Source organism: Coturnix japonica, chromosome 10 (genome assembly GCF_001577835.2).
Source record: "Coturnix japonica isolate 7356 chromosome 10, Coturnix japonica 2.1, whole genome shotgun sequence".
NCBI lineage: Eukaryota > Metazoa > Chordata > Aves > Galliformes > Phasianidae > Coturnix > Coturnix japonica.
Window position 1 is genome coordinate 809,025 of NC_029525.1, and position 15,972 is coordinate 824,996.

Sequence of the window (15,972 nt, forward strand, 5' to 3'; positions counted from 1 at the left end):
GGGAAACTGGAGTCTTGGTTAACTAGAGCAACTTTAGCAGCATTAGCAATTATATAATATCCATAACACTGAACTTAAAGACGTGATAAAATCATCAGCAAATCCCCTTTTGCTGGCTGCAAATGCCTCGACAGGTTTGATGTTCAGCAAATTCACATGTGATCAAAGACATCCTGCACAAGAGAATCTCAGTGTGCAAAGTCCAAAGACCTAACAGAATCTTAACACAAGTGCCCAGTCCTAGAAAAAGGAATGCAAGATAGAGAAAGTCCAGAAGTCCAGAAGAAAACCATATCAAAGCAAATACATTCAAGCATATATATATATACACATATATATATATATATTTTCTTGGGGAAAAAAAGAGTAATTATAATGCTTTATGGAGGCTGTACACCTGCAAAGCCTCCTGGGGGGCTTGTAAAGCTTAGCACGCATTATTATCCTGGCTGCATTATCATTTTTGGGGGCTTAAGCAGCACAAAATAAACTATCCAAAGCAACAACCAAAAAAGAAAGCCTGATGATTCGTTGTTCACTGGTGTGACCTGCTGCATTCATTCACTGTCAATCACATACTCTAACACGACCAACAGTATTTAATTCATCTCTAATGAGCACAGTAAGTGCTTTAAGCACCATCCACCCACCCTTCACTTCTTGCTGTCCCCATCCTCGTGCCACAGCTCAGCTGTAGTGCTGCAGCTGTTTGGGGACTACGCTGTGAGCCCTATCAGAACAGCAGGGTGAAGAACAACCTGTATTTCTGCTTTTTATACTGGGAACAAAAGCATTAGCCTTGAGAAACCAAGGCTGGAGGTGCTGCAGTGGGTCCCACTTTTGGCTGTGAAAGACCCCCAGTGGCCACTGGAAGCATCCTGACCTTCTGAAAACAAACATAAAGCCATGGAAGCCAAAACTGAAGTACCACTATGACAGGCACTGGGTTTTGCAAGCTCTCTTTGTAACACTAACTCTATTAAAAAATGTTATCTATTGATAGCAGCCACATTGTGAAGCCCTTGAAAGCTATAGAATGAGGCAGGTTTCTATTATTCAGCATGGCTACAAGCCAGGGAACATCACAGGAAGAGCTGCTGAATGACTGGGCAGATATATATATTGATGAATCACTCTGTTACCACTGAAATATGTGCAGCCACAGAAGCAGTGAATGGAGTAACCTCCAGGGAGCTCCAGCCCAACAAAGGGTTATTGCCAGCTCTGTATTCAGTTCTGTGGCCATGAGTGTTTGTTTAAAAAAGGCTGTATGAGACTGGGATCATAAGTGGAAAGGTATTCAGTGAGAAAAAAGGAACGAGAGAAGCTTACCTTTTTGGAGCACTTGGTCGTGGTTTTAAGACAGCACTTCTTGTGACAAGCATATTTACATACTGCAGCAAAGAAAAAATAGCACTTAATAATCCAAAACTTCAGACCTCTGCAGAAATGTGAATTAAGTAGCTCTTCCTAGGGCTAGGAGGTCAGACACATGGCAAATTTGCATTTTTCAAGGGTTCAATTCTATATTAAATTCACTCAAATGACAAAATTAACAATCCTTTCATTTTAAAAGCTCTATATTTAAGTCCCCGAAGTGTTAAAAAAAAAAACCTGATAGATCAACTCAGAAAATAATCCATGAGTCACTCTGAGCTATCAGACATGGATACACTCAGAGGTTGGAAATAGCACCTAATTTGTATTCTTCCTGCACTGGATACCAGCCTGAAGCACCGCAGGATGGCTATTTCCAACCTAATTGAAGAATCAATGGAAAAAAACAAAATAAGATCTCAATCCTGTCTGTTTCTTCATCTCCACTCTCCTGATCTACCCCAAAGTCCAAGTGCCTGCAGGTCAAACGGTCCAAGCCCAGTGATGGCCAAAAGACACTCAGGCATCCACCCAAAGGCTGCAGTTGTATGTGCACCATACCTCTCAGAGACACCTTACTATCCCTTCTTAAAGTACAACTTAAAGGTGGTTTGAATGGTTTGAAAACATGAGTTTTGATTTTTCATATAAAGCTCCCAAGCACAACAATGCTGTACATTTTGGAAGGAACAGCAGTATGAACTCACCAGGTGACTTCAGAAATCCTTGAGGTTTACCTTATAAGCTATTCTAATGTGAAAAACCCCAAACATTTGACAGTGGGCTTGTCCGAAACAGCAGAAAACACCTTTCAGAGCCCCAAACCCCACGACTGCAATATAAGCATTAGAAGTAAATAAAAAAGCAAGAGGTCGAATGGAGCACGCTTACATTTACAAACAGAAGCTCTGTCCATTATCCAGATCAAGGAGGAACAATATTCACAGTAGGTGGGGATGCTGTACTGAGTTGCTTTAAAGATATGCCCGTTGTGTTCTTCCACCTGTGATGAGAAAGATTTGGTAGTGAGAAAAAGAACTGGAGACTTCAGAATGGGGAGCACAATGGGGCCATCCCTCCAACATGGGCTCTTATGTCTTTTAGCTATTTCTGTTTTCTTTTTGGACCAACAACCCTGCAGCAGCTCAGAAATCCAGACTGTATGGAACAAAATCTTCGTGTAAGCAGTTTAGAAACCAGCTGTGTTTGACTGGTCAAGCTCTCCATTCTGAAGAGCGCTTCTCTATTTCCACGGCCCTTTTTCCTTTACATCTTTCCCAGTGCCATTACATCTTTTAAGACAAAAGCTCTGTCAGATACACATCTGGTCTTGACTAAGGTGGGATGTGGAACTTGTTTTCATAGAACAGCCCACAGCAGTTCTTGATCTGAATAAAAGTGCTGCTTTACAGCCTGTTGTTGTAACCTACAGCCATTCACAGGCAAACCAAATTCACCTTGTCCATCTTCCCAGCACCTTTTCAAGGCTGAATGCTCACTAAGTGAGACACTGAGATCTCACCACAGGATATGTCATTAGCAGGTCTTTTATCAGGTGTAGTTCTGGCCACAGGGACCAGTTCTTTAACTCACAGGCCCAGGGTGCTCAACTCACCACATCTGCTTCTTTCTTCCTTCTCTTTTTTCGTTCTGTTTTTGGCACCTGGTATTAAAAGAGATTTGAGCATGTTTATGGGCAATCTCCACAAGTAAAGCATGCAGAGGTCTCAAATGTGACCACCTCTTTCCAGCCCCATCCTGCCATGCACTCCAAGGAGCACTCCTACTGCAAGGGCCACCTTGTTTTCAAGAATCCCCTGGCCAACTGTCACCATCTTCACCTCAGAGCTGGGATTAGCAGCTGCTCTGGCTCCATGTCCAGCACCTGTGACCTAAAGATTTTGATCCCAAGTAAGACACCCAAGGGCACACCACTGCAGCCAGAGCCCTGGAAGAAATCCTATGTGGAGAGCCTGCAGAGGACTCACAGAAGAAGACCAAAGATGGGACATTTGCTCTTCCTAATGCACAAGAAACACCATCTTCCAAGACCCAGAGATGGTCCTCACAGACAAAAAGGAGTAGAAAGCAAGGAGCTCAGGTTTGTAGACTGCCTGAATTCAGCCCCTGAGATCACTACCTGCATACCCCGCTCCCACAGCCAGACCAAGAGTGATGCACAACATCACTGGTGTTCAAGAGCCAACAGAAAACAGCACATTGCTTTTACATCTCTCAAAGATCTGAGCTGCCTTCCTACCCACCATCGATGGCTGCAGACTTGCCCTGGAGACAAGGTCCACCTGTTGGCAGTGGTGAAGGCCAAGCTCATCCCAGGTAAGAACCTGTGTTTGCTGAGCCTGATGAAACACCAGTGAATCGTGCCTTGTGTGCCTGCTTATGTTGCCCATCTCAGCTCACAGCACAAGAGAAGATAACAGACCAGGCATCTGAGCATGACTCTGCAGACACATAGCTCACAAATCTTCCAAGAGTCCAAGAAAATGCCAAGTACCTTCACTGCAGTGTAGTCCAGGGGTTTGTACTCTATCATATATTCATCCAGGAAGACTTTGAATGTATTGACCCAGACTTTAACTGGAGACTCGCTCCAGTCCCTCTGTTCAAGCCTCATAGTCTTCTCAAGAATCTGCTCAAATAAGGCATACAAGTCCTTATAGCGGATGCTTTTCCCATCATCCATCTGTTACAGAAGTAGAAAAAGAAGAAATTTTTATTCACATAAAGCTGCCTCTTCTGCTCCAGGCAATTATTTCAGCAAGAATGGCTTCCACCTCACTATATTTCTCAGATGTTTACAACTCACAACTTAAACACACAGGTTTCCAGACCACTTGGGTGGCAGAGAGGTGTTTGCTGACTGATTGTCATCTCCCTTTCAGCTGAAACTCATTCTGATTCCAGTGGACCCGGAATCTCCACCCGAAGTATGAGTTAACAAGGAAGAGCAATTCCAAATTTACAGCTTCATGGGACTGAATGTAAATGAAGAGCATCTTCCCTTTAGGATAAGCAGATCAGTAATCAAGGGCTTGGTGACATCCCTACCAGCAGAACTCAAAGCACCTCCTGGAGGTCCCACGTGCTGTCCGGTCACTCACCGCTAATGCTGAGGAGTAAAAGCTGAAGATGTTTTGCCGGAATTCCTTCAGTGCTTTCTTGAACACAACATCCACCAGCGTGTCCTTCTTGCTGTCCTCATTATCCAGCTCATTCATCTGGGAAACCAAAGGGTGTTATGCACAAACATGACTTTTGCTGTGGCACTACAGAAGACAGAGCACCACTAACAAACAGCTGCTCCGCTATGGGCAGATGATGACAACATGTAGCTGCAGGGCAGTTTTTCCTGCACACAAACTCAGAATGTGGAAACATGAGTGCTCCCCTGGAGCCTTCAACTCCTGCACTCCTGGGTCTCCCATTTCTGATGCCATTAGGGGCAGCTCAAAGCAGCGGAAGTCCCAGAGCTGCTGTGCTCGTGTCATATGTGCACAGTGTGCCTGTCCTTTGTCCTGAGTCAGCCCTGGTGCATGTTGTGCACTCTTAGCAGCTTTGAGAATGCAACTAATATTTCTCCCACATGGACTGTTAGCACTGCTACTGCTGCCTCCAGGATAACATTGCTCAGTTGCCTCCATCTGCTCTCAGAGCTCTCTGATTTAGGTGGAGCACCAACAGCAGCTGTTACCTTTTTCAGAAGAAACTCATCCATGCTCTTCAGGTCACTCACGCTGGTTATGATCTGCAGAGAGTCGTTCTGCCACTGCACAGGCTCCAGAGCCACGTTGCTGATTTTGACGCTACGTTTGCGTTTCACTTTGGGGGAAGGCTCTTTGTTCTCCTTAAATTCTCTCCGGTAGATTCCTGACAGCTCAGGGCTCCGCGGTGGGGTCAGATGGTGAGGACCCAACTCTAAGGATAATAATTAAAGAAGGAGAGAGAGGAAAAAAACACAGGTTAGCTGACATGCTCTCTGCCTAGAATGGAATGCTGCATCAGTGTTTGGTATTTGACTTCACTGGAATTCTGCAGTGTGTTTTGTTTTTCTGCATCTCCTGAATTAGGTGAGATGGAGCATTAAGCAATAAAAATGCTTCTTCCTGCATTTTATGTAGGTCCTGAAAGAGAAGCAGGGCTCGTTCTCAGGCAGTAATAACAACCTGTGACAGCTGATGAACTCTCAGTAAGTGAAAAACGATGCATCATTTCCCAGAGCTGCACCGACAGCCAAGGTAACACAAAGAGAAAACAGTTCTGTCACCAAAATAAGGAAACAGGAGGAGAAAAGTATTGTGCTGTGCTTGTAGGAAGATTAAATGTCACTTCTCCATTGGTTATTTCCTCTGTCAAGAAGAGAAACATCTGTCGCTGTCCAGACGGCTGCCGGGAGGATTAGCTCCAGGGCAGGAGATGGAGGTGCTGGTAATGGCACACAGCTGGCTTTGGGGCTTGGGGAGAAGGGGGGTTGTCCTCTGTCCTTGTCCTTTGCCTCCCAGAGCAAAGCAACAGTTTCTACTTCTAAAACTACACAGAAATTGTGAAAGAAGTGATATCTGCTTTGGATCACATAGCACAGCATCTTTTCTGAGTGCTTTCTGAATTCCTCCAGATCTGTTCTGGATCCTAGTCTCTGCCTTTCCTGCCACTGGGTTGATGTCACTCATGAAGTCAACAGAAGCAAAGCAACACTTCCTTCCCATCCATGCCATTTCCTTACAGCAGCCACACACAGACCACACAACCATGTCTGAAACTCCTATTTACAGATACTTCAACTTTACAGATAAACACATTTATCACAGAATCACAGAATGGCCTGGTTTGAAAAGGAACACAACGATCATCCAGTTCCAACCCCCTGCTGTGTGCAGGGTCACCAACCAGCAGCCCAGGATGCCCAGAGCCACATCCAGCCTGGCCTTGAATGCCTGCAGGGATGGGGCATCCACAGCCTCCTTGGGCAACCTGTTCCAGTGTGTCACCACCCTTTGGGTGAAAAACTTTCTCCTAAGATCCAACCCAAACCTCCCCTGTCTCAGTTTAAAACCATCCCCCCTTGTCCTATCACTGCCCACCCTGAAAAACAGCCATTCCCCCTCCTGTTTATACTCTCCTTTCAAGTACTGGAAGGCCACAATGAGGTCTCCCCAAGCTTTCTCTTCTCCAAGCTAAACAAGCCCAGTTCCCTCAACTTTTCTTCATAGCAGAGCTGCTCCAGCCCTCTGATAATCTTAGTGGCCTCCTCTGCACCCACTCCAACACTCCAACTCCACATCCTTCACTTCTGTGTCTTTATCTGCGTCACCATGAACTGGGTGACCCTTAATGGCTACATAAATCCAGACTCCCAAAAGCTACAGCATTCAACTCTGCTATGATAGCAAAAGCAGTTTCTGTGCCACTACAACACATTGATGCCTGCTCACCCACCACTCACCTTCGCCAAGCTGCAGGCCAGTAGCCACCTCCCTGCTGGGCACCTCCTGCTCAGCATACAGCTCCAGCAGCTCAGACTGTGTGGCAAGCTTCTCCCGGGCGGTCTTCTTCTCCCCTTGCTTTCCCTTCACCCAAAATCTCATCTTGGCTCGTTGAGACCTGCAGACAATTTGTGGAAAGAGGAACTGCCTTAACTAGGGGAGTTTCCTTCAGCCCAAAACTACTCGAAGACTCCCAGACCTCCACATCCCTTTAGGAGTTAAATCCTTACGATTGCTTCTTCTAATTGGGCAACTTCATGGTCATGTACAAAACATGCAATTGGTGCTTCCAGCTGGTTGAATCAAAGCCACTGAGCTGGGGAGCAGCAGGGTTTAGGGTGCAGAAGGGCACGGGGCAGGCTTGTCCCATGTTCCTTACCTCCCATCTGGGGCAAGGGGCTTCTGTGCATCCACCAGCTTCCCGATCTCCCCCTGAGACATGGTTTTGTGAAGCTTTGGTTGACCATCCCCTGAGGAGAATCGCTGAGTTGTCTGTAACCATTAAGAGATGAATTATTAAAAAATGACACTGTTCTTGGAATGCCAAATGCCACTTTTTTAACGCATTAGTTAAAGATTATGTCTGTAATGATTGAAAAACAAACCTTATCTTTATTTGCTATGGTCCTAGATACAACAGGAACTACAGTAGTATTTTAATGACACCTGAAGCAGAAGGACAGCTCTCCACCCCTGCTTTGAGGTCTACCTTCTCCTTGAGTGATAAATGCAGAAAGCCAGTGTGTACCAGGCTACAGGTTTCTCACCACCATGGAACTGCTCAGCCGCCTTGGGCTGGGCAGCTCTGCATTCAAGAAGAGCCCATTAGCTCAATCATTAGCCAAACCAAGGTGCTTTGTGGTGTTCCCCTATCTACCGTATGGATCCATCCCACAGAGCCTGCCTGCAGCTCCCATAGAAGGCTTTGCAGAAGGGAACAAAAACAGGAAATCCAAAGACTTTGTGCCAAGGACACATTGAAATGGATCCTTTAGAAATAAGACATTAAACAGCTTTGATACGAATGACCTCTGCTTTCATCACCACTTTAGAAGTCGTGGAATAATCTCCTAAGGGCAACGTGAATTTGCAATAATTAATGGAATTCCACTAGTAATAAATAACAAATTATCATTTCACACTGTACAATGATACATTTTGCACTATTTCTAATAGCCGGTGCTCAGGAAGAGACAAGGCAAGACATGGTGCATTTCCTCCTCTCCCTGGAGTCTTCAGAGGCCCCAGCTGACATGGTTAGTAACTTGCAGTTGCTATCCACAAAGCGTGTCCCAAGAGGCAGCACAAACAGAGATGTTACCTTCATATCTCTCTTTTCACATGCTCACAAAGCCTCCACCACTGTTATCTGAGCCACACCATTTTGTCTTGGGAAGCTTTCCTGACATCTCCCCTTGGTTTGCCCAGCACAGAGAAGGAAGCCACCCAGAAAGCAGCACTGCCCAGAAATGTTCTGGCCACATTTATACAAATAGCAACTTTTCTTTTTAATTTTCCACTGCAGCTGTGATTGGAGGAGGGACTTTTGGCATGAGCAAAGCAGGGAATCAGGCTGTGTGACATGATTTGGAGGTATCCCCTTTATCTTTCCCTTGGCCTAGATGTCTCCGCTGAATGCACTGTGTTTTTAAAGCATTCACTTTTCTTCCTATTAAAAACACTTGATATAAAATTCTGCAATATACAGGCCTCACCAACTGCACTGATCTCCCTGCCAGCCAGGAGATGGCAGCACACAAGGGAAAATTGCATCTGGAAACCACAGAAGCTGCCAAAACCATTCAAGGATTTCTTCTTCCTGTTGTCCCTACATCCCAGTGATGATCCCACATAAATGGAGGAGAGGTACAAGGTGAAAAAAGACCTCATAATCCATGGAATGGATTAGAGACGTCAAGACAGAGAAAATTCTCTGTTAAATTCTGCTGAAACGGTCTCTCTAAGAAGCAAAATGCATCAGGGCCATCAATGCCTGCTGGTTGTTAAAGGATGGGGTCTGGAAATGGCCCTCACCTTTACCTGCATGGAACAAAACCGTGGGGAAGAAACACTCCCTGGCATCAGTGTCTATGCGGACATGTGTGGAAGAGGCACACAGCCTCACTGCTAAGGCTCACAAAGACTCTGTGGCCTTTCTTTTGTCACACGGAGACATCCCTGGGTCCACATGCCTCGCTGCAAAGATTTTCTAGGGAGATGGCCCCTACCTGTAATCTCACCAGTACCAGCACTATCTCCCTGCTCTGCCTCTATATCTACTTCAGCTAAGTGTTTCCTCTGTTACCACTGCAAGGCTCTGAGAGGACTGAAGGCATTTTTGACACTGACTCCTCTGTTTGAGGGACTCCTCCAGCAGAAGGGGCAGGTCATTGGCTGGACCTGGATGCACCACAAAGCACATAGCCAGGAGTCTGCAATCACCCTGAGGAGGAAGAGGGAACCCCATTTTTTCCTCCAAAAGCACAATCTCTATTTTGCTTGCCATTTTACAAATGAGATTATTTGTTCCAGCAGGCAGCAGTGTTGCATACTGCACTGAAGGGCTTCCTAAAGCCTGGGACAGGTGGCTCTTCAGAATCAGTAGATGTCAAGCTGCTGTTTTTTGATTTGTGGCTTCAGGATGAAAGCTGGAGCAAAATATATCACTGCTTCACCCTAAAAGGCACTTGGGCTCTCTGCAGTCAGCAGTACCTTAAGCAGCCACCTAATATACTGGCGCACCTCGGGCTGTGGCCCTGGCTGATGATACTCTTGGTCTTTACTGCCTTGGATTTAGCCTGGAGCATCCGTGCCTGGTGGGCTGCCACAGCCAGGAAACCTGGGGTAACACAGTGCCAGTGCAGAGTCACCCTGTGCTCAGCTGTGCTGGGTTACAAGTGATCCTCAGCCACCAAGCAGCACATCAAAAGAGGCTTTTGGGAATGCTGCAGCCAGAGGAAGGAGCTGTATGAATAAGCTGTTTACCAGAATAACAACCAGACTGCATATGGAGACTGCTGGACGTATCTTCATGTGAGTATCACAAGGCACAACAAATATGGTCACATGCATATCCCCTGCTTGAACCTAAGGTGCACCAGTCTGCTCTATTTTAGACTGCTTCATGATTTGGAATACCCAGACAGGCTCTGCTAATAAACACGAATAAGCAGTCTCTAAATTTTGCTGCTTTCAAGAGCTCTCCCTTCATGGCATGATGATCCTGACAAAGAGAAGATACATGCCAAAATGCTGGTCCCAAACCTGTAATGCAGAATACAGACGAAAACACCATACATGGGGCCAGGACATACAGACACAGGATACCACTGCACACACAGCTTTACAAATATGGTTTGCTAGAAAGCAGAACTGAACCATGAAATGTGGAGCTGCTGTCACCCATGGTTAGAGCCAGGGAAGGAGCACAGAGAAAAGAGACACAGGAAAAGAGATGAGACACAGTTGGCACTACTGCTACTTGCATGCAGTGAGATCTGTTAACGCAGGTGAGCAGAGTCCCAGCAGCATCTCTATGTGAGCCAGCTCCCCCACAAGGAAGGAGTTTTCCAAGCACCTTGCTCAGCAGAGATTGCCAGTGGGAAAGACTTCTACAGCTCAAATACAAAGGCTTTGTAACAGGGTAGCCTCCAGGAACACAGCAGGGCACAGCCCCTTGTCCCAGGCCCTCGCTGTGCTTTGAGCTGTTGCTTCCAGCATTTCCAAGGACCTGGTCCACTCCCATCTGAGCAATCAACAAGACTGGCAGAAGGAAACCCTGAGGGAAATGATGGCTTTTAACATCACCTCGGAGAATGTTGTTGCCTTCATCTTATCAAGACTCCCTTGGACAAAAGCACATGAACACACACTGAGCATTTACAGAGGGACAGCCTTCAGGCAACGTGGCTTTCTTGGGCTCCTCAGATGGTTTCAGACCGGCACCTCCCAATTTGGCTTCTTGTTCCTAATTTTTCCCCCATTTGAATGTAGGTTCTTTAATGAAGGACCTTTGATTCTTTTAAGTTAGTAACTTCTCATCGTCCCTTTCTCATCGTGTATTCAAATCCATGAAAGCAAGGGGGCAGGACGGAGGCACCGCATCTGCTTGGGCATGACTACTTAAGCTGACTTCTCACTAAATGAGGGATAAAAAACTTGTTCTGACATAAGTCCTATGTAAAATTCCCCCTTTCCCATTATAAAAGCAGGGAGATGGAGTAAAGGGCAGCTGAGTAATTTCAGTTTGAAGAGCTGTGTCTTTCAACCACCTTCCTGCCAGACTGCACTATATTCCTGGCTCAAAAGGTGAGACATTTTATCAGGAGAATTTGAAAATCTCCACCCTTCCTGGTCAGGAAATCATCCTGGAGGGGGAGAAGAAAATAATCATACAATAAAAGCTGCTAGCAGAGAAGTCCCAAAAAGCCTCCTCAGCCTTTCTTACAAAGGCAGACTTTAAGATCACATAAGGTATTTGCTGCAGCAGCACCACAGGATGAGCACAAAGTGAAAAGCCAATCCTGTTTGTATGTTTGTTTGTGTTTATGCTCCATCCCACATTATCCCTGCAGTGTGAGCATATGAGTGAAGCCATGTTGAATGCTTAAGCATGAGATAGTCACTGCCTTGTGCTCATCCATATATCTACATGGGCAGCACAGCCACCTCCAGCCACAGAACAAGTAGGTAAGAGTAGCAAGGGGCCATCCTCTTGCACCTCCAAAACCTGTCAGTCACTGCCACCCCTCCTGGACAGCACCAGTAAGGTGCCTTTCTTTATCTTTTTTTAAACACACTATGTTTCTATTGCCCAGTTTTCAGGTTTTTACTTTCTCTAAGATACTCTTGGCCAATGTTTGCCCAGTAATTGAGGACCGGACAATCTTTGGATAACCTAAGGATACCACATCAAAAGTGCAAGGCTTATATTGTTTTCCTTGTTGTCTGCTGCTTTTTTGTCTAATGTTTGCCTTGATCTTTTCTACGCATACACATCTATCACTTTGCTAGAGCCAAAGGATCCCAGTGGGACCTTCTGATGGAGGGAATCCTGGTTAAGCCATGAACAAACAAAAGGTAGCTGTGCAATCTAAAGAAACCATGGAAGCTGTTCTCCAACCAAGCCAGTAAACATCACCATGACTGAGAAAGAATGGAATAATTTCCCTTTCTGTTTTGTATGCCTTTCTGCTGTGTTCTCTGAGTTTACCCATCTACAACGTCCATGTCAGTGGGAGAAGAAGCAGTGTAGGATCCGTGCAGCCAAGATTAGCAAAGAAAGGCTCCCGCAGATCTTGCTCCCTCTTTTCTCCTTCCCCAACAAGTTAGAGAATTACCATTTCGGAGTCACTGTAACAGGCCTGGCCGAGCCGGGCCGCAGGCCCTGCCTCAGGGTGAGGAGGTAGGTCAGAGGAGAGGAGGAACTCAAAATTGCCATCGTAATCATCTTCCTCCGTATCCCCCTCCCCATCAGCAAAAGTACCTCTAGTCAAGAAATCGGAGCGCGTCCGCGCCATGCGGGCTTTCTTTTTATGGGTCGGTCTGGGAACCTGCTTGACCAAATGATAAAACATAACAACAGAAATAAAAGTTCGTAAAATGAAAATGTAAAAATAAAAAAGAGATCCTACCGAAGCTTGGCAACACAGTGCAGCTTGAGTATGGTCTGAGGAACATTGCACTCCACAGAGGACACACGTTATTATGCGTAGTGCAAAAACAACCAGCAAAAACAAAAGCCAAGACAGCACGGAGAAAGTGAGACAATAATCAATGTTACTTAAATGGACATTAAACCAAACAAGACAAGACTGGGCGTTTGCCATCAGGACTGTGAGATGCTTGTCATCCAGAGCAATTCAGAGCTGCCACACTTAATGCTACGGGGGCTTTTTGCCAAGAGGAAGTGTGAAAGTTGCCTTTGTGTGACATCCCCATCCCCAAGTACAGCAGTCCTTGTGTTTTACATTTGAGGGAAAATTGGCAAAATAAGGGCTTGGGAGTTTTCTTCCCCTTCTCAATTATAAGACAAAATAAGAAAGTGGCAGCTCACCTCTCCTCGGCCAGACCCAGGCATCTTAAATGGCTTCCGAGCCAGCTCACCCTTGGGAAGGCATTGATGGCTTGCTTCCCTGCTGAAAGGCAACAAAACAGAGACGTTTCATTCTCTCACTAAAGCTTCCCCCCTGTGCCAGCCCAGCCCTCAGCAATGCAGAAGGACGCAGCCCAAGCAATCAGTGAGATATCACAGTTGGAGGTCACAGGTTTTCAGAATTGTTTGGGGTCTGACTTAATGCCGAAGGACAAGAAGATGTAAATTTCTGTCCACCAAGCTGCGCCCTACCCTGCTCAGTGGTTACGGATGGCACCTTCCCAGTTCTGTGTTTTGAAATGCCACAGCTTTGTCAAAACATAGAAATATTTAAGTTCCAGGCAGACAAAAAGTAGGCGTTTTAAAATGTAATTTTCCATTTCCTGTTGCTTGGCGCATCAGCCAACTAGCAAAAGAAACTGACGGAAGTATGTGGGGAAGATCCAGGCTGGATGTGGCTCTGGGCAGCCTGGTCTGGTGGCTGGTTACACTGCTCATAGCAGGGGGTTGAAACCAGATGAGCACTGTGGTCCCTTTCAGCCTAGGCCATTCTATGATTCTAAAGCCTACAAAGCAAGCACACCATCTTTGTACTCACTGGAGCCCGAAGGGATTGTCTCTGGGAGTGAAGAACATGGTGTTCGCCCTCATCTCCTCGCTAGGCTGGCTGGGCACCCGGGGCTGCCGGAGGCGCTCATTCCTAGAGAAGGGGCTGCCTGGGGCATCTCTGGGGTCTGCAGCCAGCCGGGGGTTTCCCCGTGATTCCAGCACTGCTCCTGACCCTTCTCTTCGCTCCATGAACATGCTGACGGGTCTGTCTCTGGGGGCAGCGTGGGCTGGAGAGCCTCCCCTGCTCCCAACAGTGAGACCTTTGATGTCCACTGATGAGGCTGGGGCCACGCTGTGCTCTGCTCTGCTCTGGGGGTGCAGGATGAGGACAGACTGAGGTCGGCAGTCGAGTTTTTTGGATGGCTTGAGAGTAGAGTCCTTCATTCTGCTCAGCTCAGCCCGCTGCAAAGCCTCCACCCTGCCTTGTTTCTCCAACTCGAAGGCTTTGCGCTGCTTCTCTAAAATTTCCTTCTGCTGCCGGATCTGCTCCATCATCTCCCTCTCGTTCTGTAACTGGAGCTGCTTTTGTCGCTCTTCTTTCTCCACGTTGAGCTTCTCCAGTCTCTTGATGACAGAGTCTGGAGAATGGGTCTGCGTTGCAGCGGCCATCCCACGTTCTTCTCTCTTGGCAGAAGACTTTTCCCCTTCCTCCCTTCCCAAAACTTTGCCCTGGTCTTGCTCAGAGTCCTTCCTCATCTCAGAGAACACAGTAGTTTTCTCCTCTCTTTCCACCGCCTTGTTCTTCAAGTTATTCTCCACCAGTGACTGCTTTACCTTCATGTTGTCCTGTGGTGGAACATAGAAAGTAGGCAGATTAGTAGAAAGGAATGTTTCTCTTGGATGCATCTTGTAGATATTCTGGTGGTCACAGGCCATGTGCTCCTTTGCAGTGTGGTTATTGGGCAGCTCAATGTCTGAAAGCATCCTTCTGCAAATGGATAAATTGCTGTTCACATCTGTTGCACAGAAAGACTTGTCCTGTAGGTGAGGCTGAGGACTGCTAGGCAAAGAGTCCCGGCTCTCAGTCTGAACATCTAAAACTAGGGGAATGGGTTTACTTGGGGTATCTTCACAGCTTAACATCTCCAAGCTCCCTTGAGAGCTTTCGCTCTCTGGGGTTCCCTGAGGGGAATGAAGTGCCTCAGATACCAGCTCGGTAGACCACTGCCGCTCTTCTGAGGGTGACAGCCCACCAGTGGATCGGACCTTAAGTAGCTCCAAGCTAAATTTTGCCTGTTCCAGCTCACGCATTCTCCGGCTTTCTCTTTTTGCACGAACAACTTTCTTCTGATTCAGATCCTCCAGTGACTTGGGTCTCTCCCGTACAATGACTTCCTCTTCGGTGTCCATCCCGCTCTGGCTACTGGCTCTCTCGTGCCTTTTGTACGACGACGTTGCAGAAGTGTCCAGGAGGTCCAAGTGATTCACCCGATTATTCTCCATCAGTGACTTGTGCTCCTCTATAGCTCTCACTCTTTCTTCAAACGAGCCGTCCTCCCACTTGGATGGGTCAGAGCCCTTAATTTCCAAAGCCCCATCTGTCTCCAGCCCATCTTCTTCTCTGCTTGATAAACCATTCTCCAGCTGCAGCTCTTTCAATCTCTGCTCTTTCAAAGCTCTAAACCTGCAAGAAAGCAGAAAAGCAGCATGTTGTAACACTGTGCCCACTGCACAGGTGGCATCTCATCACCACAGACGTCCCCATCATCTCACCACTGTTGGCATCTCAAGCAACTCTCCTTGCAAAGCAGGTACAACCTGACGCACGATCATGTTCTGTGCACAAACTGCATTTCCAGTCTTCTCTTTTGCCATCTCACCTACCCAGGAGTTGCACCAATGCATGCGCTTGTAAGCTTCCCCCGTGCTGATGACAGCAGATTTAGCCCTCATCCCCGGTGTAGCTTGCTTATAAGCCAGAAAACTGTAACACATTGCATCACCTGGGCTTTGTCATCCTCCCCATCCTGCCTGGGATGCCTCTGGCACAGCAAACAGGCACTCATTCTCCAGGCTAAGAGCTATTTCCAGCTCCCAGCTCTCTGTCAGTTACTCCACACCTTGCAGGCAGTGTCTCCCAAGCACAAATCAAGACCTGCCCCGTGGCCAGCGAGCCAAGGCATGGTCGTGAATGCTGTTCTCCTTGCAGCAGCTGGAGTGAGTAACTGCTGCCCTGCTCCTGACTTGCTGACTGATTCACTGTGAGGCGGTGCAGCAAGCAGATTGGTCAGCCAATCTGAGTTAAAAATAGGCTACTTAGAGTGGTGCTGCTGCCAAGAAAAAACCCCTTCCAAGTATTTATGTCCTCAGCTTTCCACCGCCTACATGCTCTAACCTGAAATAGGCTCTGCTTAGTCCAGGAGTAAGATGGGCAGCTAACTGAACTCCTGT

At 46.9% G+C, this 15,972-nt stretch overlaps 1 protein-coding gene across 13 annotated transcripts in view; it reads right to left on the bottom strand.

Moving 5' to 3' along the window:
- The window catches only part of MYO9A (myosin IXA), a 156,162-nt gene that overhangs the window by 8,806 nt on the left and 131,384 nt on the right, over nucleotides 1-15,972 (bottom strand). For 10 of the 13 annotated variants that reach the window (XM_015872538.2, XM_015872539.2, XM_015872537.2 and 7 more), the window contains 11 exons: nucleotides 13,571-15,205; nucleotides 12,934-13,015; nucleotides 12,218-12,430; nucleotides 7,258-7,370; nucleotides 6,839-6,996; nucleotides 5,090-5,313; nucleotides 4,500-4,616; nucleotides 3,893-4,081; nucleotides 2,993-3,040; nucleotides 2,269-2,380; nucleotides 1,333-1,394 (listed from right to left, as the gene is read on the bottom strand). In XM_015872538.2, coding sequence (XP_015728024.1) covers nucleotides 1,333-1,394; nucleotides 2,269-2,380; nucleotides 2,993-3,040; nucleotides 3,893-4,081; nucleotides 4,500-4,616; nucleotides 5,090-5,313; nucleotides 6,839-6,996; nucleotides 7,258-7,370; nucleotides 12,218-12,430; nucleotides 12,934-13,015; nucleotides 13,571-15,205 — 2,953 coding nt within the window. The remainder of the gene's footprint in view (nucleotides 1-1,332; nucleotides 1,395-2,268; nucleotides 2,381-2,992; nucleotides 3,041-3,892; nucleotides 4,082-4,499; nucleotides 4,617-5,089; nucleotides 5,314-6,838; nucleotides 6,997-7,257; nucleotides 7,371-12,217; nucleotides 12,431-12,933; nucleotides 13,016-13,570; nucleotides 15,206-15,972) is intronic. The other 3 variants (XM_015872535.2, XM_015872542.2, XM_015872540.2) reach the window with 3 other exon arrangements.